Source organism: Salvelinus namaycush, chromosome 39 (assembly GCF_016432855.1).
Source record: "Salvelinus namaycush isolate Seneca chromosome 39, SaNama_1.0, whole genome shotgun sequence".
Lineage (NCBI taxonomy): Eukaryota > Metazoa > Chordata > Actinopteri > Salmoniformes > Salmonidae > Salvelinus > Salvelinus namaycush.
Window position 1 is genome coordinate 784,605 of NC_052345.1, and position 26,047 is coordinate 810,651.

At 46.6% G+C, this 26,047-nt stretch overlaps 2 protein-coding genes and 1 long non-coding RNA gene across 4 annotated transcripts; all 3 read left to right on the plus strand.

Moving 5' to 3' along the window:
* The first annotated feature begins 12,020 nt into the window (after positions 1-12,020).
* Positions 12,021-20,229, plus strand: LOC120033057. 2 transcript variants are annotated; one of them, XM_038979345.1, is made up of 6 exons: positions 12,021-12,333; positions 12,436-13,213; positions 13,304-13,483; positions 17,453-17,812; positions 18,394-18,630; positions 18,762-20,229. In XM_038979345.1, the coding sequence occupies exons 4-6, from the start codon at positions 17,531-17,533 to the stop codon at positions 18,876-18,878; spliced, it is 636 nt and encodes a 211-aa protein (XP_038835273.1). In that variant the 5' UTR covers positions 12,021-12,333; positions 12,436-13,213; positions 13,304-13,483; positions 17,453-17,530; the 3' UTR covers positions 18,879-20,229. The 2 variants fall into 2 exon arrangements, with proteins under 2 accessions (XP_038835273.1, XP_038835272.1); XM_038979344.1 differs by having other exon boundaries at positions 17,477-17,812.
* Positions 20,230-22,046: 1,817 nt separating this feature from the next.
* Positions 22,047-22,828, plus strand: LOC120032777. The gene is made up of 3 exons (XR_005473851.1): positions 22,047-22,199; positions 22,294-22,323; positions 22,753-22,828. It is a non-coding gene; the product is annotated as an uncharacterized LOC120032777 (long non-coding RNA).
* A 27-nt stretch (positions 22,829-22,855) lies between these two features.
* On the plus strand, positions 22,856-25,198 carry LOC120032438. The gene is made up of 4 exons (XM_038978542.1): positions 22,856-22,916; positions 23,014-23,468; positions 23,827-24,151; positions 24,332-25,198. Exons 2-4 carry the CDS (start codon positions 23,221-23,223, stop codon positions 25,196-25,198), a joined length of 1,440 nt encoding a protein of 479 aa, XP_038834470.1. The 5' UTR covers positions 22,856-22,916; positions 23,014-23,220.
* The last annotated feature ends 849 nt before the right edge of the window (positions 25,199-26,047 follow it).

Genomic DNA, 26,047 nt, shown 5'->3' on the forward strand with positions numbered 1-26,047 from the left:
CGCACCCCCTGCTGTGCTAGCTCCTACTGCTCCCACTCCCACCGCGCCCCCTGCTGTGCTAGCTCCTACTGCCCCTCCTCAGCTCCAGTCAGCCTCCCAGCCAACAGCTGGACCACTACAGCCTGCTGCTGACGCTCAGGTAAACGTCTCACCTCAACTATGACTTGGCTATTTCATTTCACTTTTGGTTGTGTGGGGATGGAAAAGAAATGTATTGATTCTCTGCTCTGTTGCAGGTGCTTCTCCCTGAGGGATGGAAGCAGACCCTCCCAAAGGAGCAGCAAGAGTGGGTCAGTCAGGCCATTTTCATCAGGAACAAGCAGCTCAAATGTGTCCTGAAAAGCCAGCTTGAGCTGTGGTACTTCCCTCCTCTGCCTCCTAACATCAGCCATCAGCCTCCAGCTTCTCCCTCCGCCTACTTCCTCCGGCCATTCTGCCTCTGGATGCCCTACCGCCTGTGGGCCTTTAAGTTTGTGTGCACCCAGCCACGGTGCAAGTGTCAAAAGCTCACAGGCTGTGGGGTGTACAAGACAGTCCGGAGGGTGCTTGACATGGACGGCTGGTATTATATGGGGACAGAGTACCTGGAGTGCCGCCTCTGTAAGAAGAAGCTAGCAGGATGGTCGCTGGATATCTTGGACCAGCTGGACGCAAGTCATCGCTCCATTTTCCCAGCCATCTTGACTTACAGGTTAGTAATTCACACCTCTGAAAATCAAAGCTATTGTTCACTTTGAGGAAAAACAGAAAAAAGCATCATGGTGAGAAAAAGAGGCGGTCAGTAGGTTCTTGTCAACACTGAGGATTTGATTTTTCAAAGCCCCATTGAAATGTTAATTAGCTCTTTGCCCCATTAAAATGTTAATTAGCTCTTTGATCTGAATTTCTGACCTTTGATCTCTTATCAGGAACTGCCCAAACAAAGCAAAGTGTTTCAAAGTCACCCTTTCCCAAGCCCCTCCTTCCCTTATCAAAGTGTTTCTAGAACCCCCCTCCACACTCCTCACCCTCTTCTCCCCCCCCCCCCCAATTGTCTCTGTGTATTAGGCTGTCCTGTGACCTGAAGGTGGTCAGGCTGATGAGAGAGAGGACACTGGGGAACAGTGTGACCAGGCTGTACAACCAGCTGAGGGAGCAGCACAGCCTGACCTGGATGAGTCGGACCCTGTACTACCTGTCCGTCTGTGACCACTTTGTAGTCCCAGGTGCCGCACCACTGAGGGTAACACCTCCTCCTCCCTTTTTGGATGTGCCCTCAGCCCAGTGGCTGCTGACTGTCCACGGCTACGACGTTCTGTTCCAGCTGGAGGACTTCAAGGCCAGAGTCACCTCCATCTTTGGGTCCATCCTGAAGATGGATTCAACCAAGAAGGTGATTCAAGATGTTTTGACCAGAAATAATACTAGTTAGTTAGAGACAATCAAATGAATAATAATTTATTATGACTTATTTTATGACTTAATAAATGTGTTGTGAAACTTTGTGTCCACTCACTGACATGACTGTGTTTGTCTGTCTTGTCTGTCTGTGTTTGTTTGACTCCCCTCAGGTGACCAAGAAACTAGCTGGGGCAGCACACGGGACAGCAGCGTGGGCCACAAATGTGGGCAATGAGTACGGCCAGGTGCTCATTACGGTCCTCACTGACAGCGAAGGAGAGGGCCTGCTCGACATGGCAGCTGGCCTCCAGCAGCGCTACAGTAGAGCTGGAGTGGCACCTCCCAAGCTGCTCTATGTCAACCGGGACTGCTGCGCCCTGATGGGAAAGGGGAAGACGGCAGCCATGTTCAGCCAGTGGGATGAACTCATCGTCCGGCTGGATGTGGGGCACCTCATCCGTCGCTTTGCTGGGGGAGTGACAACAGAGAGCCATCCTCTGTATGCTCTCTTTTTGCGGCGGCTCTCCTCCTGCATGTTGGTGTGGTGTGCAGATGATGTGGAGCGCCTGCTGGAGGCCAAGCGAGGTGAGCTCAAGGAGAGCCACATCACGGGGCTCAGCGACGCACAGGTGTTGAAGAGGATCAGCCTGAAGGAGATGGCTCGGCACTGTCGTCGCCGCACGCACGGGGCGGAGGAGACCGAGCGTCTCATCGGGGAGCTCCTGGAGACCTTCATCGATGCCACAGACACCCTGGGCGTCCGGCTCCTGGACCGTGACCGAATGCAGGCCATCTGGCAGACCCAGAGACGACACCTGGTCTGTATTCAGGACCCCCCTGGTGTCAGCATCTACACCAAAAAGGGCAAGGACGTGACCAAGGGAGGGGTCATCCTGCCTGTGTTGCGTTGCGCCCGTGGGTCCACCTCCCTGGAGTCTTTCCACCTCCACCTCAACCGCTTCATTCCTGGTATGTTAAATGTAAAACCAGATCATGTTGTTACGTCATGTTGTGTGTTAACAACTGTGTGCATGTGAGGAGTTATTATTTATTGTTGTTGTTGTTGTTGTCGTCATTTATAGGAACAAGTGCGTCTGCCGAGCACTTTCAGGCCTACCTCCTTGAAGGGTTGGTTCGGTGGAATGAGGACCGTGCCGAAGCTGCAGCGGAGGGGGGGGGACAGAAGCAGACCCTGCACTGCTATGATGGTGTAGCCCAGCACGCCATCAATGAGCTGAGCCAGAAGCTCCTGGGCCGCAGTCTTGTGAAGGATCACACAAGGCCTGCAAAGTACACTGGTATGTATTTCTAAATTATACAATTATACACACACACTAAAACATGTGCAGTTCTGTTTATGTACAACTCTCTTTTTTGTTGTCTCTTTGTTTAAGGGGAACTCATTGGGGTCGAGTATCTCTTCTCCCAGACCCATGGTGACCAGAGGTTGGAGTCCAACCTTGGTAAGGACCCGGATGTCCCAGACGGGACACCTGATCTATTTGTGGGAGGAGAGCTTGAGGAGGAGGATGACCTGAGAGAGCTTGAGGAGGAGGATGACCCCACCATGTCCTTGCCCGACCTCGATGACCATCTCCCACCAGTCCCTCCACTCAGGAAGGCCGCTCCACCGCCCACTCAACCCAACCCATCCCAGGTACCTGTCGTCACACCCCCTGATGACACTATGGAGGTGGTGGACACTGCACCAGCTGCCAGTCAGGACCCAGAGGATGACGTAAGTGCCTATCCACATCCTAAACAGCTCACTCTCAAGTTTCTTTCCATTCATACCTATTAATCTGACTATTAATCCAACCCTTCCCCACAACTCTTCTAATTTCCAGGAGTACATAGGACCTGATGGGGTTAGTGGATACCAGCACGTGGTCCTCCTGGCCAAGAGTCTGCTGAGGCTGCTGGAGGGGCCATGGATCTCTAATAGGCAAATAGAGGAGATCATGGCTCTCTGGGGAAATCTTCCGGAGAGAGACAAGGCGGCAGTCTCCTACCCCGAGAGGTTCCGGGACCGAGTCCTGCAGGGGAGCTTCAACAATTCAAAGAGCTCAACCGTGACGGGGGAAGAGAGTATGAAGCGGTATGTACTGCACATTGTTCTAAACTCACTACACACATAAAGACATAAGTGTATTTCTCATTAACGTGATGTTTCCTTTTGTTAACTTAATCTACCTTCAGCTCCCTGCTTGGCCAAGACTCTGGACCTGCTCAGTGGCCCAACACCAGCAGGACAGTGGAGGCCATTTTTGTGGAGCTGTGCCACAAACACCCTGCTGGCAAGACGGTTCTTGGTAACCGGGTCAACAGGTGGGCTGCTATCCTGGGGGACTACAGGAGAATCAGGACCATGGTGCTGGGCAGCCCAAACCTCAATACCCACACAAGGCTGCAATTATTCGAGGTCAACAAGCTGACCTTGACACAGTGGTAAGTTTAAAAAATAAATGTTGGTATATTTTATGTGTAGTTCACTGGTTGACAGTGTTCCTGATAACAGTAAACATATTTCACGTTTTTCACACAGGTACAACAAATGGATATCCTCTATGGAGAGAGTGGCCCTGCACCAGAACCGGGACAGCATGACTGCAGAGAGGGAGGAGTCAGGCCCCTTCCACACTGCAGTCTGGAGCACTTCACCGCTGTCAGCCCCATCAACCAGCAGCACCTACCAGCTGCCAGAGGACAGAACGGGGCAGGCTACACAGCGTGGCAGAGCAGCCACTTGTCAGCCACTGCCACCTCTACCGCCACCCAGTCTGCCTACCACCTCCCTCCCTATAACGCCAGTCTCCCAAGACCTGCCCTCGACCTCCACTCCTCTTCCCCCTCCTCCTGCTGGTGGACCCAAGGTCTCCAGGACCACTGAATGGAGAAGGAGGAAGAGGCTGGAGTCTGGCATTAAAGTCAGAGCGCACAAGCCATACGAAGGCTATAAGTGCTCTAAATGTGGCAAGCCGAAAACTGCAGAGTTTGGACACAGTATGTATGGTTCTGTGAGATTCTGTGCCGCTTCCTCTGGTGGCCAAACTGTGGAGGAGTGGCTGGCACTCATGAGGGCCCAGCATGGTGCTAGCCAAGGCCAGTAAACTCTGACTGACTGACTGATTGGTGTGTCAATTGTAAAGTCGTTTTTGTACATATGTTCTTTGTTGTTTATTTATTTTTTAAGACATTCATTGTTAATCTCTTGTACATTTAGCTCATTTCAAATCATCTTAACTTGTACAGTAGGTGTAGGGGACATTATGCTGGGTTGTTTCACATGTAACATTCCCTGTGAAATAAATAATAATTGAATGCAAGCACTTTTTCTCCCTTGAAATTCATTTTGATTTATTGTCATACACTCTCTTTAAAGTTCAACAAATATAAAGACAAGTAAATCTGTCATCATTTTCTTAGTCAATAAACACACTGTTTACAGAGTTGTAACACACAAAAAAACAATAATACAGTCAAGTTCTACTTCTAGATTTGAGATGACCAGCAGATACTACAGGTGACAGCAGGGAGTCAAACCCCCCCAGTGACGCCCACTAATCTCTGATTGATTGCTGCACACCTTCTCTCCCCCTTTCGCTCTCTCCCTCTTTTTCTCTTTCGCCCTCCCCCTTTTTCTTTCTCTCGTTTTTTCTCTCCCCCTTTTCTGTTATTTTTTCTCTCTCCCTCCCCTTTTTGTCTCCGTCCCCTTTTTGTCTCCCTCCCCTTTTTGTCTCGCTCTCCCCTTTTTCTCTCCCTCCCCTCTTTTACTCTTGTTCTTGCAAGAGAAAGAGGTTGCAATTTTCTGAGGCCTCTGCCTCAGAGAGTTGCAACGTATGCTGGGTTATATCGCTTCAGCTCTACGAAACAAATTACATCTTGTTTTCCTGTGTAGAGCAAACCAAAATTACAGCCTGTTTGTTTTCCTGTGTAGTGCACCCAAATTACAACTTGTTTGCATCCAAAATGGCTCCCTATTCCCTATTTAGTGTACTCGTTTTGCCCATAGGGTCCAAAGTAGAGCACTATATAAGGAATAGGGTGTGATTTGGTATACATCCTTGACTGACTCATCTTGGGGATACCTAGAAAGTAGGCTACTATGGGGTTATACACTCTCTTTAAAGTTCAACAAATAAAAAGACAAGTAAATCTGTCATCATTTTCTTAGTCAATAAACACACTGTTTACAGAGTTGTAACACAAAAACAATAATACAGTCAAGTTCTACTCAGAGATTTGAGATGGCCAGCAGATACTACAGGTGACAGCAGGGAGTCAAACCCCCAGTGACGCCCACTAATCTCTGATTGGTTGCTGCACACCTTCTCTCTCCCCCTTTCGCTTTCTCCCTCTTTTTCTCTTTCGCCCTTCCCCTTTTTCTCTCGTTTTTTCTCTCCCTCCCCTTTTTCTGTCATTTTTTCTCTCCCTTCCCTTTTTGTCTCCCTCTCCCCTTTTTCTCTCCCTCCCCTCTTTTTCTCTTGTTCTTGCAAGAGAAAGAGGTTGCAACTCTCTGAGGCAGAGGCCTTTGCCTCAGAGAGTGCAACGTATGCTGGATTATATGCGAAACGTATGCTGGGTTATAACTGACCATCCTACCAATCCTCGACTTCGGTGATGTCATTTACAAAATAGCCTCCAATACCCTACTCAATAAATTGGATGCAGTCTATCACAGTGCCATCCGTTTTGTCACCAAAGCCCCATACACTACCCACCACTGCGACCTGTACACTCTCGTTGGCTGGCCCTCGCTTCATACTCGTCGCCAAACCCACTGGCTCCAGGTCATCTACAAGACCCTGCTAGGTAAAGTCCCCCCTTATCTCAGCTCGCTGGTCACCATAGCGGCACCTACCTGTAGCACGCGCTCCAGCAGGTATATCTCTCTGGTCACCCCCAAAACCAATTCTTCCTTTGGCCGCCTCTCCTTCCAGTTCTCTGCTGCCAATGACTGGAACGAACTACAAAAATCTCTGAAACTGGAAACACTTATCTCCCTCACTAGCTTTAAGCACCAGCTGTCAGAGCAGCTCATAGATTACTGCACCTGTACATAGCCCATCTATAATTTAGCCCAAACAACTACCTCTTTACCTACTGTATTCATTTATTTATTTTTGCTCCTTTGCACCCCATTATTTCTATCTCTACTTTGCACTTTCTTCCACTGCAAACCAACCATTCCAGTGTTTTTTTACTTGCTATATTGTATTTACTTCGCCACCATGGCCTTTTTTTATATTTTTATTTATTTATATATATATATTTTGTTTGCCTTCACCTCCCTTATCTCACCTCACTTGCTCACATTGTATATAGACTTATTTTTCACTGTATTATTGACTGTATGTTTGTTCTACTCCATGTGTAACCATGTGTTGTTGTATGTGTCGAACTGCTTTGCTTTATCTTGGCTAGGTCGCAATTGTAAATGAGAACGTGTTCTCAATTTGCCTACCTGGTTAAATAAAGGTGAAATAAATAAAATAAAAATATGCGAAACGTATGCTGGGTGATATGGGAGTACACTGTCCCATCTAGGACGTTGATAGGGTAGAACATAACGACGTAACAAAAGCCCGTGCACAAAACCCCACCCACTCACTGAAACCCGACACGCTCTGGGGCTGCATTCACAAAAGGTCCTCACACACAGATGTAGAAGGAAATAAACATTACAACACACAAGGTAGCCATTTAACGATGCATTATTATCCCTACCAGGTTCACGTCTATACAATATCCTGTGGGAATCTTCAACGGGTGGTTTTTGAGCCTCCAAAGATCCGTTTGACCCCAACCAGGATACAAAACGTCAGGGGGTTGTGCTCTATATATGAGGGCCTCTCCTTTGTCCCTAATGTTCTCGATTCAGTAGCACATATACTCAAATTGGAACGATGGACAGAGAAGAATGGGCAATATCCTTGGGCAATTTGCACAATTTTATCTGTTCCAAATGTTCCAAATACCCATATTGTACCATTAGTCCTCTCCTCCAATCAGAAGCTTCAGTTTGTTCCAAATTGGAGAAAGAGAGCAAAAATCCATCAATGAAGAACCTAGCTTGTTCCAAAAGTTTTTAAGCCAATCATCTTCCTCTGAAATTTTCCTAACGTCACTTCATCACAAAATATTTTTCTAGGAAGCCATTGATGCTACTCGGTGAGTATCTGAGGTAATTTTGCTTAATTTCCAACGAATTTAACGTCGATGACTATAAATGTGATGAAATATGACAATAACACCTCTAGTCAACCGACTTGTTTGACAACATGGTCTACCCAAATTGTGTAATTTAACAACGGTCATAACGTTATATCGCTAGCTACTGTAGGTGTACAAAATTCACAAAGTTTATTTGACCACTGACAATCCTGTAAAACCTTAGCTAACATTTATATCAACTAAAAGTTGAAATTCTATACTATTTAATTGTCTATTTTCTTTCGTTTTTTGATGGCATGCGTTTGAAGTGTATGTAGTTGAATGCATTGTATGATATGTGACAGCCTGATGGTCATTGGGGGCAAACGTGTCTTTCTATGTAAACTGAATTTAACTGCATATGAAATAATAATCACCCTAACCCTACCCATAACCCCCAAACCCCCCACTGCTGTCTTCCTCCTAGCAGACCTATCAAGCAAACGTAAGTTTCTTTATATGTATCTAATATGGTTATACTGTCACTTGTCACTGCACTCATCAGTCATGATAATAGTTTTTTTTTTGCCTCCTAAGATGGAAAATCCAAGGTTCCGTTTCACGCCCTCACAGGAGTTGGTCCTCAAGGCCACACCCCAGGCAGTAAGAGTGGCTGCTGACGGCCCCCCTGCTTCTGGTGCTCAGGGCTCTCCTGTGAGGACTAAGAAGTGGGAGGAAGTGGAGGCAGAGGCTCGCGCCCGCGTCGTCTCCGAGGGAGGTGACCCCGGTGCAGAGATGGTCATCCTGAACCGGTGCACGGTTCCGTTCGGCAAGTACTGGGGTCAGACATTCAAGTGGATGATGGAGAACGACGTAGGCTACATGTGTACGTGGTAACAGTACATCAGAAGGAGAGGGAGCGAGAGCGCAGCGTTTCCCAGCATCCCCTGATGGGCCAACAAGGACGCCTTGACTCGCTACTCGTGCGCCAATCCGGCCTTCGCTGAGATGGTCAGGTTCAACCGGGCACAGGAGGAAGCTAAAGTCCTGTCCTCCCAGCCAGGTGAGTTTGTTTAATTCTACTCATTGTATGTAAGATGTAACTCTTTTGCTCTGACAGTTAATTGGTTCCCGTGCTGATTTCAGGCCAGGAGGGCCTGGCCCTTGTTGGCATCAGGAAGTACAAGTGGGACTCGCTGCAGGACCTGTATGAGACTACAGGTGCAGACAGGATAAGGTAATGGGCATGTGTCTTTTGTGTTTTCTATGTTCAGCTCAGTGTGTTTTATGCAACATTTTACATCTGAAACGTTCCCTCTGCTGTGTCTCACAGATATGTCAGGAGCTTGAGGATGCAGACACCCCGTTATCCTGGGACTGCAATGGCCGCCTTGATTGGCTACATTCAGCGCAGAGACCAGGAGGGGGTAGCTGCTGTGGCCCAGCCCGCCTCAGCCAGCACCACCCCCGCCAGTAACACCCGGCCCAAGAGTGCGGCTACGTAAGTGTTACATATCATCTTAAAGGAAAATATAATTCTACTTGTTCCACACAGTTGGAAATGATGACATATTTGCTATGTTTCGTTTTCAAAGGCCTCTTGGTCCTGCGATCTCTGCGTTCCTGTCAAGGCGCTCTCTCACCCAGGTGAACTGCAGTCGAAGATGAAGAAGCTCATTGCCTCTCAGCCTGCAGTTCAAGGTGAGTGTGTAATTACACATGTAAGATAATATGAACTTTTTGGATAAGCTGTGTAGCTCACAATCCTTTCTCTCTCCACGTGATATAGGGGTGTCTTTCCCTCGACCAGCACTGCCACCAACAGATCTATCGGACTCAGAGCTGGTCAAAGCAGCTGCTGACATAGACACATGTATGTTTTTACGTCACTATTCATTGACAAAGGACATTTAATACGTTTTCAGTTAACGTTTGCTGACATATTAAAGTGTGTTCAATGTTTCCCTATCATCAGCCCGAGGAAATGTATTGGTAAGAATCATCTGGGTTTAGAGGAGAGTCACTGCATGTATGAACTATTAAATATCGTATCTTGCCACTGTAGCTGTCATCCTGTATGTAGCTGTCATCCTGCATGTAGCTGTCATCCTGCATGTAGCTGTCATCCTGCATGTAGCTGTCATCCTGCATGTAGCTGTGATCCTGCATGTAGCTGTCATCCTGCATGTAGCTGTCATCCTGTATGTAGCTGTCATCCTGCATGTAGCTGTCATCCTGCGTGTAGCTGTCATCCTGCATGTAGCATGTAGCTGTCATCCTGCATGTAGCTGTCATCCTGCATGTAGCTGTCATCCTGCGTGTAGCTGTCATCCTGCATGTAGCATGTAGCTGTCATCCTAAATGTAGCTGTCATCCTGCATGTAGCTGTCATCCTGCATGTAGCTGTCATCCTGCATGTAGCTGTCATCCTGCATGTAGCATGTAGCTGTCATCCTGCATGTAGCTGTCATCCTGCATGTAGCTGTCATCCTGTATGTAGCTGTCATCCTGTATGTAGCTGTCATCCTGCATGTAGCTGTAATCCTGCGTGTAGCTGTCATCCTGAATGTAGCTGTCATCCTGCATGTAGCTGTCATCCTGCATGTAGCTGTCATCCTGTATGTAGCTGTCATCCTGCATGTAGCTGTCATCCTGTATGTAGCTGTCATCCTGCATGTAGCTGTCATCCTGCGTGTAGCTGTCATCCTGCATGTAGCTGTCATCCTGCGTGTAGCTGTCATCCTGCATGTAGCTGTCATCCTGCATGTAGCTGTCATCCTGCATGTAGCTGTCATCCTGCATGTAGCTGTCATCCTGCATGTAGCTGTCATCCTGTATGTAGCTGTCATCCTGCATGTAGCTGTCATCCTGCATGTAGCTGTCATCCTGCATGTAGCTGTCATCCTGCGTGTAGATGTCATCCTGCATGTAGCTGTCATCCTGCGTGTAGCTGTCATCCTGCATGTAGCTGTCATCCTGCATGTAGCTGTCATCCTGCATGTAGCTGTCATCCTGCATGTAGCTGTCATCCTGCATGTAGCTGTCATCCTGCATGTAGCTGTCATCCTGTATGTAGCTGTCATCCTGCATGTAGCTGTCATCCTGTATGTAGCTGTCATCCTGCATGTAGCTGTCATCCTGCGTATAGCTGTCATCCTGTATGTAGCTGTCATCCTGTATGTAGCTGTCATCCTGCATGTAGCTGTCATCCTGCATGTAGCTGTCATCCTGCATGTAGCTGTCATCCTGCGTGTAGCTGTCATCCTGCGTGTAGCTGTCATCCTGCGTGTAGCTGTCATCCTGCGTGTAGCTGTCATCCTGCATGTAGCTGTCATCCTGCATGTAGCTGTCATCCTGCATATAGCTGTCATCCTGCATGTAGCTGTCATCCTGCATGTAGCTGTCATCCTGTATGTAGCTGTCATCCTGCATGTAGCTGTCATCCTGCATGTAGCTGTCATCCTGCATGTAGCTGTCATCCTGCATGTAGCTGTCATCCTGCATGTAGCTGTCATCCTGCATGTAGCTGTCATCCTGCATGTAGCTGTCATCCTGCATGTAGCTGTCATCCTGTATGTAGCGGTCATCCTGTATGTCACTTAATCATGACTTTCTCTTTTCCATTTTAATCACTCATTTAATTTCAGTTTTACACTCAAACTTGACCAACACTCATTTCATTTTTTTTTGTTACATCCTATCACTGATTGATATTCATCTGGGCATGTTGGAATGTGCTATTAACTTAATTACTGTTATCTACATTTGTAATATGTCTGTCCATTCATGCATGCATTCATGCCTGCCCCGGTCCCTGCTCCTGCCCCACTGGGGCAGAGCGAAGAGGAGGATTTGCCCCGGCAGTACTTCCTGCCTCCAAGGCCCTCAGAAAGTGCTGAGGTAAATTCATCAACTGTAATTACTCCACATTGTTAAGATATTAACCACGATGCCAAATTGGACACAGTTGTCTCCTCTCCTGCATATTCTCTCCCTGTCCGTTTCTCTGAAACATTACCATCCATTCGCCCCCGCCCCCATCACTCTCTCGTCTCACTCAGCTGCTGATTCCAGAGAGTTGGCATTCATCTCTCACCAAGTAGCAGCAGTGGTGGATCGGCCGCACGCTGTTCACCAGGAATCCCCGACCCCTTCTTCGCATGTCAGCTGTTCCTTTGGATGCCCGTACCTATATGGGCATACAAGCTGGCACGCCCCCAGTCTGCAAGACTCTGCAAGACCACCCGGAGGGTCTTGGACATCGACCTCTTGTATCTCATGGCCACTGAGTGCCTGGAATGCGGTCGATGTAAGAAGGTCGCGGGGTGGTCACGGGACCTTGTCAGTCAGCTGGACGCTCGGCATCTCTGCCAGTTTCCAGCAATATTGACATACAAGTAACTTCACAAGATTTAGTTAGTTAGTAATAAAGTAAAATAAAAGCGTGTCATTCATATGCTTTATCTCTCTCTCTCTAGGCTGTCCTGTGACCTGCGGGTTGTGAGGATGCTGAGGTCGCGCACTTTGGGGAACAGTGCGTCACAGACCTACAGCAAGCTGTGTGAAAGTCACAGCGAGTCCTGGATGCGGAGTGGAATACGGTACCTCGGGGAGTGCGAGCAGTTTCTGGCCTTGGGCACTGGGCGGCAGTTCACTGATCTACCGGAGATGCCCCCGGTGCCCTCACCCGTCTGGCTGCTGACAGTCTACAGCCATGACGTGTTGTCGCGGCTGGACGAGGTGAAGGCCAGGGTCACCTCCATCTTTGGGTCCATCTTAAAGATGGACTCTACCAAGAAGGTGAGTTTTCACTTAGAAATGTGAAGATAAGTCGTGTCTGATTTTGTACATCTATATTTAAATAATGTCTTGACCTTTCTGTCTTTGTGTGTCCGTCTCCAGGTGACTAAAAAGCTTGCGGGTACCGCTGCAGACACGGCCGCCTGGGTTACCAACGTCGGTAATGAGCATGGACTGGTCCTCGTCAGTGTCGTCACTGCCGGTGAGGGCGAGGGCTGCTCCCCAAGGCGGCTGGTCTCATGGAGTGGTACAGGCTCGCCGGGGTGGCGCCCCCCCAGCTCATGTACGTGGACTGAGACTGCTGCTCCAGCTTTGGTGGATCAAAGACAGCTGCCATGTACAATGAGTGGGACCAGCTGGTGATTCGGCTGGACATCTGGCACCTGATGCGGCGGTTTGCGCCAGGTGTCACCACTGAGAGCCACCAGCTCTACAGTCCCTTCATGCGGCAGCTGTCAGCCTGCATCTTTGAGTGGGATGCAGGCGATGTCCGCCGACTGCTGGAGGCCAAGACGTCTGCGCTGGAGGGGAGGCACGGGATGGTCGGCCTCACCGAGGAGGAGGTTTCGAGGCTGATCGGCAGGAAGGAGATTGCACTTCACTGTCGGGGTTGTACGCGTGGAGCTGCGGCGACCGAAGTCCTTCTCCTTGACCTCCTCGAGACCTTCAACAGCGAGAAGGGGGTCGACACCCTGGGCATCCCGTTGCTGGACTCCATCCACATCCAGGCAATCTGGCAAGAGCAGAGGCGCCACCTCCACTGCATACAAGACCCACCCGGGGTATACAGGTGTACACCGAGACCGGCAAAATCACGCCACGCCTTGGTTTATCTCTGCGCACCGGGCTCCACATCCTTGGAGTCATTCCACCTCAACCGGTAAATGTCATTGTGTAGCTTAAAGTAATGCTTAATGTTTAATGTTAACAGTAACAGCTCTCCCACCCTAATCATGCATTGTTCTCTCAGGTACCAGGGCAAATGCAATGCATTTCCAGGCATTCCTGTTGGATGGACTGGTGAGGTGAAACGAGGACCGTGCGCATGCAGCAGTGGAGGGAAAGAACAGGCAGTCCCTGCTCTCCTACAGTGGCCACCTGCAGCACATCCTTAACCTTAGCAGCCAAAGGGTGCTTGGCAAGGAACAGGGTAAGGACTACTCCAAGCCTAGCGAGTACACGGGTAAGTCGAGTAAGAGAACGAACATTTACATCAATCTTATTAATTACATCCCATTAACACTTCCCTGTTAACTCGAAATGACACAACGACAAGGTTCCAGTTTAACAAAGTTTACTCTACTATATGAACACACTACAAGGTAGCCATTACACTCCAGGCTAGGTCCAACAACGAACAGACTTCCAGCGCATGCGCACTCTTGACTCCGTGATAGCCCCGTAATAACAGGAGTATAGGGATACTTAAAACATGAACTTAACAATCTCCCCCTTTTCTTTAAAGACAAATAAAACATCAACAACATAATTAAAGGTCCAAGTATTATTCAAGATCCCCATTACAAATGGGTTGTGTTACAGGCTGCCACTTTCCATTACTGAGAGCCTGTAGGAGCGAGAGCCTGTAGGAGCACAAGACCGGATGCTCCCTTTTTAGTCAGACAGTCAGCAAGCTGTTCCTTTGTGGTCGACCACAGAATCCGCTGGATTCTCTGTGCTTGAATAAGTTCCTTGATGCTGCTAATCTCAAAGTCTTTTCTCTGTGACAGACTTGGTTGACTTCACAGCATCAACTAATGAGTAGTTGTCAGTGACACAAACTACAGGTAGGAAGTGCCGTTTTGTCCCACCAGTGATAACCTAGCGAAGCATCACTGAAGACAACTAGTTTCAAAGAGTCATCTTTTCCAACATGCTGAAACTTTAACGTCACTTGTTGTGATTCCAGTTTACGAACAACTTTGTTTGCCTCATGAATGGTTTGTACAGTGGCGTGTTTTGTGTTAGATGCCAAGTTGCAACCATCAAACCAGGTCTACTCTGTCTCGCAGCCCATAAAATTTGTCCCATCTTTGACCTCAATTGACCAGCTTCAATTCCACAGAGGGGAATTCCTTTGTACGGCTCTTGAAGAATCCATGTGGATAGGTTGAAGATTCTTGATATAGCTCTCCAGTTGCATCAGTATTTTTCCATCAACTGTAATAAACTCTATGCCAACATAACAAAAATGATCATGCTCCTCACGGCCAACCTAGAAAACAGCTTTGAGGTGTGGAATCACAGTTGAAGCAAAGGTCTGTGAGCCACCCCAGATAAAGTCATCAACATGACAGGCAAGTACTCCAGTCACATTGCAGTCTTGATCAAGCCAATAGAAGACTGCAGGATCCACTTGTGACATTTTTCCACCTGTATTCAGCATTGTTGCCTTGACTTTGTTGTACCAGTAGAGTGATCCATCTGCCAGTCCATACACACACTTTTTTAGTTTCCACAGTGTTCCTTCACTTTTAGCTTCGGGCGGAGGTCGGATGTGAATGTCCCTTGACAGCTCTGTTCCCTGCAAAAATCCAGATTTGATGTCTATGGAATTAAGTTTCCATTTTTTCTGGCAGATCACTGACATCAGCAATCTGAGTGACTCTGAGGCCCATGTCGGTGAGTCTTTTGGGAGTTCTTTAGCAGCCAGCTCCTCAAAAACTCTAGCCACTAGACGTGCTTTGGGCACTATTCCAGTTAAGGATTCTTTAAGGGTACACACCCACCTTGTTGAGACGCACTTTTGGCCAATGTCTTTGACTTCCTCAAACACTCCATTTTTCCTCCAATTACTGAGCTCATCTAGCTTAGCTGAGTCAAATGACACGTCCTTTGTTTCAAGTACATCATCATTTTGAATGTCATTCTGTTTTTCTCGATTTTCCATTGGTTCAATTCTGATATTATCTACAAGTGGCAGGTCAGCTGACCCTGTTGTACCAGAAAGTGTAGCTGGTTCAGAGTACTGCAAGTTGTACCAGTTCTTGTGTTTTGCTTTTCCTGCTCGTCCAATGACGGTTGCTGTATGTGGAATACCACTTTCTCTGTCCGTGTATTTAACAGGTTGTCCAGTTTTCAGATTGGAACAACCATGTTCTCTTAACACATGTGGCTGTTGAATGTTTTCCTCATTTGAACGCTCAACAGTATTACCTGTGGCATGGTTGAAGGTCTCTGCTCCATTTCCTATGTCAGTTTCGGTGTCCATATCATTGGATGCGACATCTGGTAGGTTTGTGTCTGTTACTGTGTCCTTTTTGTCATTTTCATTAGGAGACTGATTCTCAGCAACAGCCCCTCTATCTTGTTGATCATTTACTTTCCGCAATCTTGAGTGATGCACCCTGACAATCATGCCTCCGTGCCTCACAAATATCACCACACCATCTTGACCAATGACTACTCCCGGTCCTTTCCACTCTTGACAGTCAACTCGTTTGTAGTACACTTTGTCTCCAGACTCGTACTTCTCATCATCATTATTCCCTGAACTGCTGAGTAACTTTTGAAGTCTGTTAACTGTATCATGTCCAAACTGTTTGTAAAGCTTTAACAATACTTTGTGTTTTTCTTTAGTGCTCATGTTCTCTGTGACTGTCAGAATCTTCATGTGCTCTGTGTCAGTCAGAATCTCATTTTTGCATGGACACTGTGTGATGTCTTTGTCTAAAATGTTTACACAATAGTGGCCTGAGGTAGTAAGTTCAAGAGTCACTGGTTGTTTAAACATCACTGCCTTGTCATTTTTTATGTCTAGTACAGCCTCTGCCTTCTTGAGGGAAGCTTTGCTTAATAGTAAGGGGATATCTGTAGGGACCACCTCTGTTTCAATGTGACACTTAGTCTGACCAATTTTTGCTGGTATCTTAACTCTCTTGGTAGAATGGACAATTCTCCCGTCTCCAAATTTGAAAGCTCTGTTGCTTGGTGTGTCAATCATATTTTGTACTTCCTTCATATTTAGTTCACTGACATAGCTATCAAGCCATTTTGCACCACACACTGTCCGTGTACATGCAGTATCAATCACAGCAGATCCTAAGGATTCAACTATAAAAATCTCAGTATCAGAAGCAGATTCATTTGAAAACAGTGTAATGTTACACTGCTCTATCTCTGTGTTTACATTTTCCTCTGTTAGTTTAACTTGTTCATTTTTATGAGGACAGTCTTTAACCCAATGGTAAGTGCTTTGACAAATAGCACATTTCGATCTCCTTCCATATGTGTCCAGTGGATTTGTGCCGGGAAATGGCGCCCTCTTCTGGTTATCTTGAGAACGTGACTTTTTGGCGCCTTTTCTGTGCTGCTCGGTGTAATATGCTGCGTCACTCACTTGCATTCCATCTGTTATTGGCGCGACAGACGTCTTTTCACCAAATATTCTTTTTAGTGCCGACTTCATAGATGCAAAAGTCAGCACAGTACAAGCAGTCAACGCCAACTGTTTCTCCCTACCATCTAGACAAGCAGTGTCTAGCAACTTGAACCCTAACACTGCATCTGGGAGAACCATGTCGTACTTGCGCATTCTATTGTACCTCTGTTCGAAATCAATGATGTAGTCCGCCATTGCAACCGAAATATCTCTCGTAACACTGTCAAAGTTTGAATATGCCTCGTAGGCACGGTCTTTCTCTTCTTTAAGAAATACAGAATCCAGTGCTGTGATCAAAGTTCCCATACCGTCATCCTTGTTCAAATCCTCAACGGATATCTCCAGTGCTGTATCTCTCGCTCTTCCCTCGAGCGATAATACCACCGCAAGTGCTTGCTTTTTCGCGTCCAGATTAGTAACGCGTGTCCAGATTCCCAGTTCATTTTTCCAACTTTCGTACGACCTCTTCTCGTCGAAGCGAGGTGGCACGTTGTAGTTAGAAGCCATCGTCTGCTACCAATGTTAACTCGAAATGACACAACGACAAGGTTCCAGTTTAACAAAGTTTACTCTACTATATGAACACACTACAAGGTAGCCATTACACTCCAGGCTAGGTCCAACAACGAACAGACTTCCAGCGCATGCGCACTCTTGACTCCGTGATAGCCCCGTAATAACAGGAGTATAGGGATACTTAAAACATGAACTTAACATTCCCTACTCTGCTTTTGCCAGATTTTTATTTTTTTGCTTAAATAGGGGAACTCCTCGGAGTGGAGTACCTGTACTCGCAGACTGGCAGAGTGCTGCAGGATGTCAGCGTGGACCCTGACCTTCCTGGAAGAGGCAGCCACCGTCAAGCAGCTCGATGAGGAGGACGAGGGCTTTCAGGAGGATGTGGACCCGACAATCCACATCCCTCATGTCACTCATATGAGCGCCCCGTCCTCCAGCTCAGCTGCACCTCTGTCAGGGGAACCCGCTGACGCATCCAGGTCTGGGCCATCCAGTCCCACCGCCCCTGAAGACGGAAGCTCTCCTGAGGCCCCTGATCGACACGGTTCTCCTCACCCTGACAACTCCTCTGATTCAGAGGTAATTATAATTGACCTTTTGTGTTGTTGAAAATAAAAATGTTATTGCAACCTCTTTGAAATAAGAAATTGAGACAAACTCAAGACAATTTTCGGTGTTTAATACCAAGGATGCCCTCAGCTGAGTGCATTCGTTTAGAAAGCTCACAACACGTCTTATACTCTTCCCTTGTAGACGTCACCTCCCTAGTTATACATTTTATGACCCCAATGACTCTCCCCTTCTTTCCCCTGTGGAATGTCCACGGTCCTCTCTTTGTTTAGCTATCCATCTTCTGGGCCTGACCCTGATCTCTGATCCTAGGCAATTTCCTCTTGTCTGATTAGGTCATGGTTTGTAAATTAGCATACACAAAGTTTCTTGACCTAAACTCCGTTAATACTCACAGTAATCATTCACTAAACAGGATTAAAAAACTACAGTTTAACTTGAAACATGTTACATTTTAACAGATTCCATCTGTTGATTTTCAGTTACACAATATAAAACATCTTCTATTTCCTTTGTAGAAGAATCTTATGTGTTACCCCTAAATGTTTGACAACGTCCTCATCGATTCTTCCATGTCTCTTTATCTTCAGGGGGAGACGCAAGGCCCTAATGCAATGCCTGGCTACCAGCATGTCCGCAGGCTTGCCAGGGCCTTGGTGGGGGTGAGGAACCGTCAGGGGCTGTCGGACCGCAGGGTAGACGGTCTGGTGGCGCTGTGGCTGGCGCTTGATCTACCCTGCCCGACACCAGGAGAGGATCGTTCAGGGGCGGTTCAAGGCAACGAAGGGGAAGTCGTCCATTGTCGTAGTAAAAGACTCTCTCTAATGGTATGTTGTTAGTGTTCATGTCCTCCACCTTACTATTATATTGCCTGCCTCTACATTAAATGCAAATGAAGGTCAGGCGATGGCTATCATTATTTTCAATGTTCTCTAATTATTTATCTCCTCTGTTTCAGTTGCCTTCTTGGACTCAACTCGGGCCCTGCAAATTGGCCGGGCACCAGCCGTTTGGTGGAGGCCATTTGCAGTCAGCTCTACCAAATCCATCCCAGCGCCATCAGCCTACTTTATGATACAGAATGCAGGGATGTGTACTGAACCTGTACCCATAATAAAACAAAGTGCTCTATGCATCTAAAGGCTTTAATGAAGTGGCATCTGCATTCATATAGATGATTTTGCAATAGTCTAGGACCAGTAAGAACATAGATTGAATTATCTGCTTTGTATTATTAAGCAAGAGGCCTGACCTATTTCTATAGAAGAAGACCCTTTTTATATTCAGCATCTTAATTAACTCATCATTATGTTTTAAAAAAAGACAACTTAACGTATTTACTGATACACCACCGTACTAGGGACGTACACTTCAATCATTAGAATAATTGTTGTGTCCTCTAGAAAACAACATACTTAGTTTTCCATGTATTCAATAATAATTTAAGGTCAAAGGTTTTCTGCAAAATATTGAAAGCATAATGTAGTTCAGATAGAGTATGATCAGCAGGGCGGGCGATAGAGTACTCAACCGTATCGTCTGCATACAGGTGCAGGTAAAACATTATTATTATATATTTCTGACAAAACAATATTATTCATGTATAAAATAGTTGTTTATTAGACATTCTAACATAACACAATATCTAGATACTAAAACATGTATATGCAACATTTGAACAACAATTTCGACCCCCTCGGGTTATAAAGTATATGACATGACGACACATTGGCTATTTTAGTATTCCTTTTTTTATTTACATGTTTATAATTCGAAAGTATATTTTTAGAGTGGAGGGAAATATTTTTATGTTAAACTGTAGAGAACAAGAAGCTTTGGTGAATCAAAGAGTCACTGATGTTTTGTATACAGTACCACACATATCCAGAAGGCTCGTTCTGACAATAAACAAGAAGTTTTAACGTTTCAAACGAGGATGTCAAGACAGGTCCGTACTGTAGTACTACGCTATTACACTGTTATGTACTACTAATGTTCTAGTATCTAGGATGTTAAGGAATATCTATAGGGGGGAACATGTACAAGATATAACACATTCCCCACTGCATCGAAGGATGCTGACACTGACATTGTATTATGTGAAAGTAGCATAAGTATGTGTAATGAGTTTACAATTTTGTTTAAAAGTTCAGAATATGTCTAGGGAATATTGAGATGGGGTACATATATTATGTATTTCCATGTCTTACACATGTTTAATAACTTGTGAGTTGTAGACATATTTTGATTTAGTTCAGCGTTGAGTCGTTTTGTTTTACATGTAATCTAAGATCTTCACAACCTAATACATATACAACTTTTTTCATTCCCCCCATGGCTATATAAACCCAACTCTAGGTTTCATTTGCATTATAATAATGATTTACAAATGAAAAAGTCAATAGTTAATTGCATATTATGTAATTGTTGATTAGATTCTTTTTCATTATTTAGCCAATTTTCTCAACTGTGACCCCCTTGCTTTTATGGTTTATAAAATCCGTTGCTAGTCCTAAATCCAGACAAAGTCCAAACATATGTGATTGTTATAAAGGGTATACGTTGAGGGGGAACAAACATATGTGTTCCTGGAAGGGTGAGCTTTCAGGAATGGGGTCACAATACATATGCTAGAAGTGATAGAAACAAGGATGTATTTCCCAGAAACTAATAGTGTATATCAATTGGTAATTCACGGTATCATGGTTCAATGATACGTGGTCCATTCTGCGGACTGAGAATAAAAATACTTTGCAGAACACAAACATTTAGATTGTATACATTGTTGCTTTGGCAATATTGACACAATGTTTTTCATGCCAATAAAGCAGCTTCAATTTGAAAAAAATTATAATTTGAGAAAAGACAGAGAGAAAGGAGAGAGAGAGAAAAGAACGACAAGAGAGTCTGTCGTTCATGTCCCGCCTCCCCTAAAATCCACGGAGAAGTTCTTTGCAGTTAGTTCTCCATCATTCCGAGTACTTGTGAGAAAGATAGTTGTAAAGGTAACGTTAGCTATATTTCATCGCGGATTTCGGAACACAGTTGTGTATTTCGGTGAATTAAGGTGAGTTTCAGTCGTTGATTTAGTTGTCATCACGTATTTCAGGAAACATTTGGATGAATTAATGTGAGTTTCAGTCGTGGTCGTAAAGGTAACGTTAGCTATATTTCATGGCGGATTTCAGAACACAGTTTCAGTCAATTTAAGTGAGTTTCAGTCGATTTTCTTGAAAACGAGTCCTGTCGCTAGCTAATAATGTGTAATAAAGGGCGGTAATAATTGATAGTTAGCTGGCTAACTAGTTAACGTTATATATTTAGCCAATGTAGTTAACGTGCAGTGTTAACTTAGTGTACTACAACGCACACTTGCCAGTTAGCTAACGTTATATGTAGAATGAAATGGACATTTAACGCTGTATGGGCCAGCTGGCTAACGTTATATGTAGAATGAAATGGACATTTAACGCTGTATGGGCCAGCTGGCTAACGTTATATGAAGAATGAAATTGACATTTAACGCTGTATGGGCTCTACTGTAAGCAGGGTAACTATGTGGTCCACTGTATTGCTGTCAACAAATAACGTGTGTGTATGTGTGTGAATAACCTCTCTTAATGAAAGGAAGAATGGATTATGTTCACACCCCTGCTTTCCGCTTGGAGCCCTCTGGTGCCCTCACCCTGAGGGCATCTGAAGAGGCTGCCAGGGTTGCCAGGACCATCCAGGAGGAAGAGTGTACAGGTGTAGTCCGGGTGCTGAAGCCACGACAAGTGAAGGAGAAGGCAAAGGCTTGTGTGGTAGCCAGAGGGGGTGACCCGGATGATAGCCGACTGGTGGACAGTGAGAGTGCCATCCAGTTCGGCAAATACCGTGGTCAAACCTTCAAGTGGCTGCTAAGCCACGATGTCGGCTATGCCGTCATGGTCTTGGCTTCTCACCAGCAAGAGAGGGAGATGGGGGACACAAACACGTCTTCTGAAATGGCCAACAAGGACCGGTTTGACTGGTACTCTTTTCCTTAAATAGTTGTAATTTCTTATAAAATTACAAAAACATGAAATCAGTCAGAATCACAATACAATTTATAACATTTTCCCAACCATCCGGACAGGTATACCAACCTGTTTCCTGAGGTCCAGAAGGCAGTGGAGGAACGCAGGGTACGGGACGGGACCTTGCCCCCCCGACCTGACCAGGAGGACACAGTAACAGCTGTAGCGCCTCCTAATCCATGTAAATATATATTCTGTAGTCATCTAAGTCAATCAAACAGTAAATCAAACAGTGTAGCAGTTGACAATATAACTGTGTCATTATGTTTGTCTGTGTTTCTTAGCTGCCGAGCCATCGGATCAGGAGGTGCTGTCTATCTGCGTGGGTTTTGACCAAGGTACTCTATGTTATGGCACTTTATTGTTTTTTTCTGTTGAGAAGAATATACATATGAAATTACCTTTCCCCTAATAACTATCTGTTGTTGTTAGCATTAACAGGATACACTTTAAAGTGGTAAGGTAAGTGGTAAAATTGTTAAAACACCTCCTAGCTGGGCTTAGAAATCACTGTAGAATTTCTCATTTTTGCATCCATTTTGCTTGCCATAGAAAAATCCTTCCTCATCTTTTTGTGGAATGAATTGTTTACTGTAGCTTGTCTTGTCACCATTCCAACCTGTATTTCAGTCTGCATCACTTTGCTTGGCCTATTCCTTGCTTGTAGATGTCTACCCACTATACATCTGTCGTTTGTATCTTTTAAATGTAGATTGTGTTTAACCTAGATTCCTAACCTCTACCACTGATAACACTGATCAAAACTAAACCAAAGTGCATTGGCTGTCAACAGGCTGTTAACATGTTTTGAAGCTGAAGCTCTATTCTAATTGAATTATTTCACTTATTTCTCTGAAATATTTTGTGAGACTAACTCCTGTGCTCCTGTAGCAGTTCCTACTGCTCCCACCCCCACCGCACCCCCTGCTGTGCTAGCTCCTACTGCTCCCACTCCCACCGCGCCCCCTGCTGTGCTAGCTCCTATTGCCCCTCCTCAGCTCCAGTCAGCCTCCCAGCCAACAGCTGGACCACTACAGCCTGCTGCTGACGCTCAGGTAAACGTCTCACCTCAACTATGACTTGGCTATTTCATTTCACTTTTGGTTGTGTGGGGATGGAAAAGAAATGTATTGATTCTCTGCTCTGTTGCAGGTGCTTCTCCCTGAGGGATGGAAGCAGACCCTCCCAAAGGAGCAGCAAGAGTGGGTCAGTCGGGCCATTTTCATCAGGAACAAGCAGCTCAAATGTGTCCTGAAAAGCCAGCTTGAGCTGTGGTACTTCCCTCCTCTGCCTCCTAACATCAGCCATCAGCCTCCAGCTTCTCCCTCCGCCTACTTCCTCCGGCCATTCTGCCTCTGGATGCCCTACCGCCTGTGGGCCTTTAAGTTTGTGTGCACCCAGCCACGGTGCAAGCGTCAAAAGCTCACAGGCTGTGGGGTGTACAAGACAGTCCGGAGGGTGCTTGACATGGACGGCTGGTATTATATGGGGACAGAATACCTGGAGTGCCGCCTCTGTAAGAAGAAGCTAGCAGGATGGTCGCTGGATATCTTGGACCAGCTGGACGCAAGTCATCGCTCCATTTTCCCAGCCATCTTGACTTACAGGTTAGTAATTCACACCTCTGAAAATCAAAGCTCTTGTTCACTTTGAGGAAAAACAGAAAAAAGCATCATGGTGAGAAAAAGAGGCGGTCAGTAGGTTCTTGTCAACACTGAGGTTTTGATTTGTCAAAGCCCCATTGACATGTTAATTAGCTCTTTGCCCCATTGAAATGTTAATGAGCTCTTTGATCTGAATGTCTGACCTTTGATCTCTTATCAGGAACTTCCCAAACAAAGCAAAGTGTTTCAAAGTCACCCTTTCCCAAGCCCCTCCTTCCCTTATCAAAGTGTTTCTAGAACCCCCCTCCACACTCCTCACCCTCTTCTCCTCCTTTCCCCCACAATTGTCTCTGTGTATTAGGCTGTCATGTGACCTGAAGGTGGTCAGGCTGATGAGAGAGAGGACACTGGGGAACAGTGTGACCAGGCTGTACAACCAGCTGAGGGAGCAGCACAGCCAGACCTGGATGAGTCGGACCCTGTACTACCTGTCCGTCTGTGACCACTTTGTAGTCCCAGGTGCCGCACCACTGAGGGTAACACCTCCTCCTCCCTTTTTGGATGTGCCCTCAGCCCAGTGGCTGCTGACTGTCCACGGCTACGACGTTCTGTTCCAGCTGGAGGACTTCAAGGCCAGAGTCACCTCCATCTTTGGGTCCATCCTGAAGATGGATTCAACCAAGAAGGTGATTTAAGATGTTTTGACCAGAAATAATACTAGTTAGTTAGAGACAATCAAATGAATAATAATTTATTATGACTTATTTTATGACTTAATAAATGTATTGTGAAACTTTGTGTCCACTCACTGACATGACTGTGTGTTTGTCTGTCTTGTCTGTCTGTGTTTGTTTGACTCCCCTCAGGTGACCAAGAAACTAGCTGGGGCAGCACACGGGACAGCAGCGTGGGCCACAAATGTGGGCAATGAGTACGGCCAGGTGCTCATGACGGTCCTCACTGACAGCGAAGGAGAGGGCCTGCTCGACATGGCAGCTGGCCTCCAGCAGCGCTACAGTAGAGCTGGAGTGGCACCTCCCAAGCTGCTCTATGTCACCCGGGACTGCTGCGCCCTGATGGGAAAGGGGAAGACGGCAGCCATGTTCAGCCAGTGGGAGGAACTCATCGTCCGGCTGGATGTGGGGCACCTCATCCGTCGCTTTGCTCGGGGAGTGACAACAGAGAGCCATCCTCTGTATGCTCTCTTTTTGCGGCGGCTCTCCTCCTGCATGTTGGTGTGGTGTGCAGATGATGTGGAGCGCCTGCTGGAGGCCAAGCGAGGTGAGCTCAAGGAGAGCCACATCACGGGGCTCAGCGACGCACAGGTGTTGAAGAGGATCAGCCTGAAGGAGATGGCTCGGCACTGTCGTCGCCGCACGCGCGGGGCGGAGGAGACCGAGCGTCTCATCGGGGAGCTCCTGGAGACCTTCATCGATGCCACAGACACCCTGGGCGTCCGGCTCCTGGACCGTGACCGAATGCAGGCCATCTGGCAGACCCAGAGACGACACCTGGTCTGTATTCAGGACCCCCCTGGTGTTAGTATCTACACCAAAAAGGGCAAGGACGTGACCAAGGGAGGGGTCATCCTGCCTGTGTTGCGTTGCGCCCGTGAGTCCACCTCCCTGGAGTCTTTCCACCTCCACCTCAACCGCTTCATTCCTGGTATGTTAAATGTAAAACCGGATCATGTTGTTACGTCATGTTGTGTGTTAACAACTGTGTGCATGTGAGGAGTTATTATTTATTGTTGTTGTTGTTGTTGTCCTCATTTATAGGAACAAGTGCGTCTGCCGAGCACTTTCAGGCCTACCTCCTTGAAGGGTTGGTTCGGTGGAATGAGGACCGTGCCGAAGCTGCAGCGGAGGGGGGGGGACAGAAGCAGACCCTGCACTGCTATGATGGTGTAGCCCAGCACGCCATCAATGAGCTGAGCCAGAAGCTCCTGGGCCGCAGTCTTGTGAAGGATCACACAAGGCCTGCAAAGTACACTGGTATGTATTTCTAAATTATACAATTATACACACACACTAAAACATGTACAGTTCTGTTTATGTACAACTCTCTTTTTTTTGTCTCTTTGTTTAAGGGGAACTCATTGGGGTCGAGTATCTCTTCTCCCAGACCCATGGTGACCAGAGGTTGGAGTCCAACCTCGGTAAGGACCCGGATGTCCCAGACGGGACACCTGATCTATTTGAGGGGGGAGAGGGAGAGGAGGATGACCTGAGAGAGCTTGAGGAGGAGGATGACCCCACCATGTCCTTGCCCGACCTCGATGACCATCTCCCACCAGTCCCTCCACTCAGGAAGGCCGCTCCACCGCCCACTCAACCCAACCCATCCCAGGTACCTGTCGTCACACCCCCTGATGACACTATGGAGGAGATGGACACTGCACCAGCTGCCAGTCAGGACCCGGAGGATGACGTAAGTGCCTATCCACATCCTAAACAGCTCACTCTCAAGTTTCTTTCCATTCATAACTATTAATCTGACTATTAATCCAACCCTTCCCCACAACTCTTCTAATTTCCAGGAGTACATAGGACCTGATGGGGTTAGTGGATACCAGCACGTGG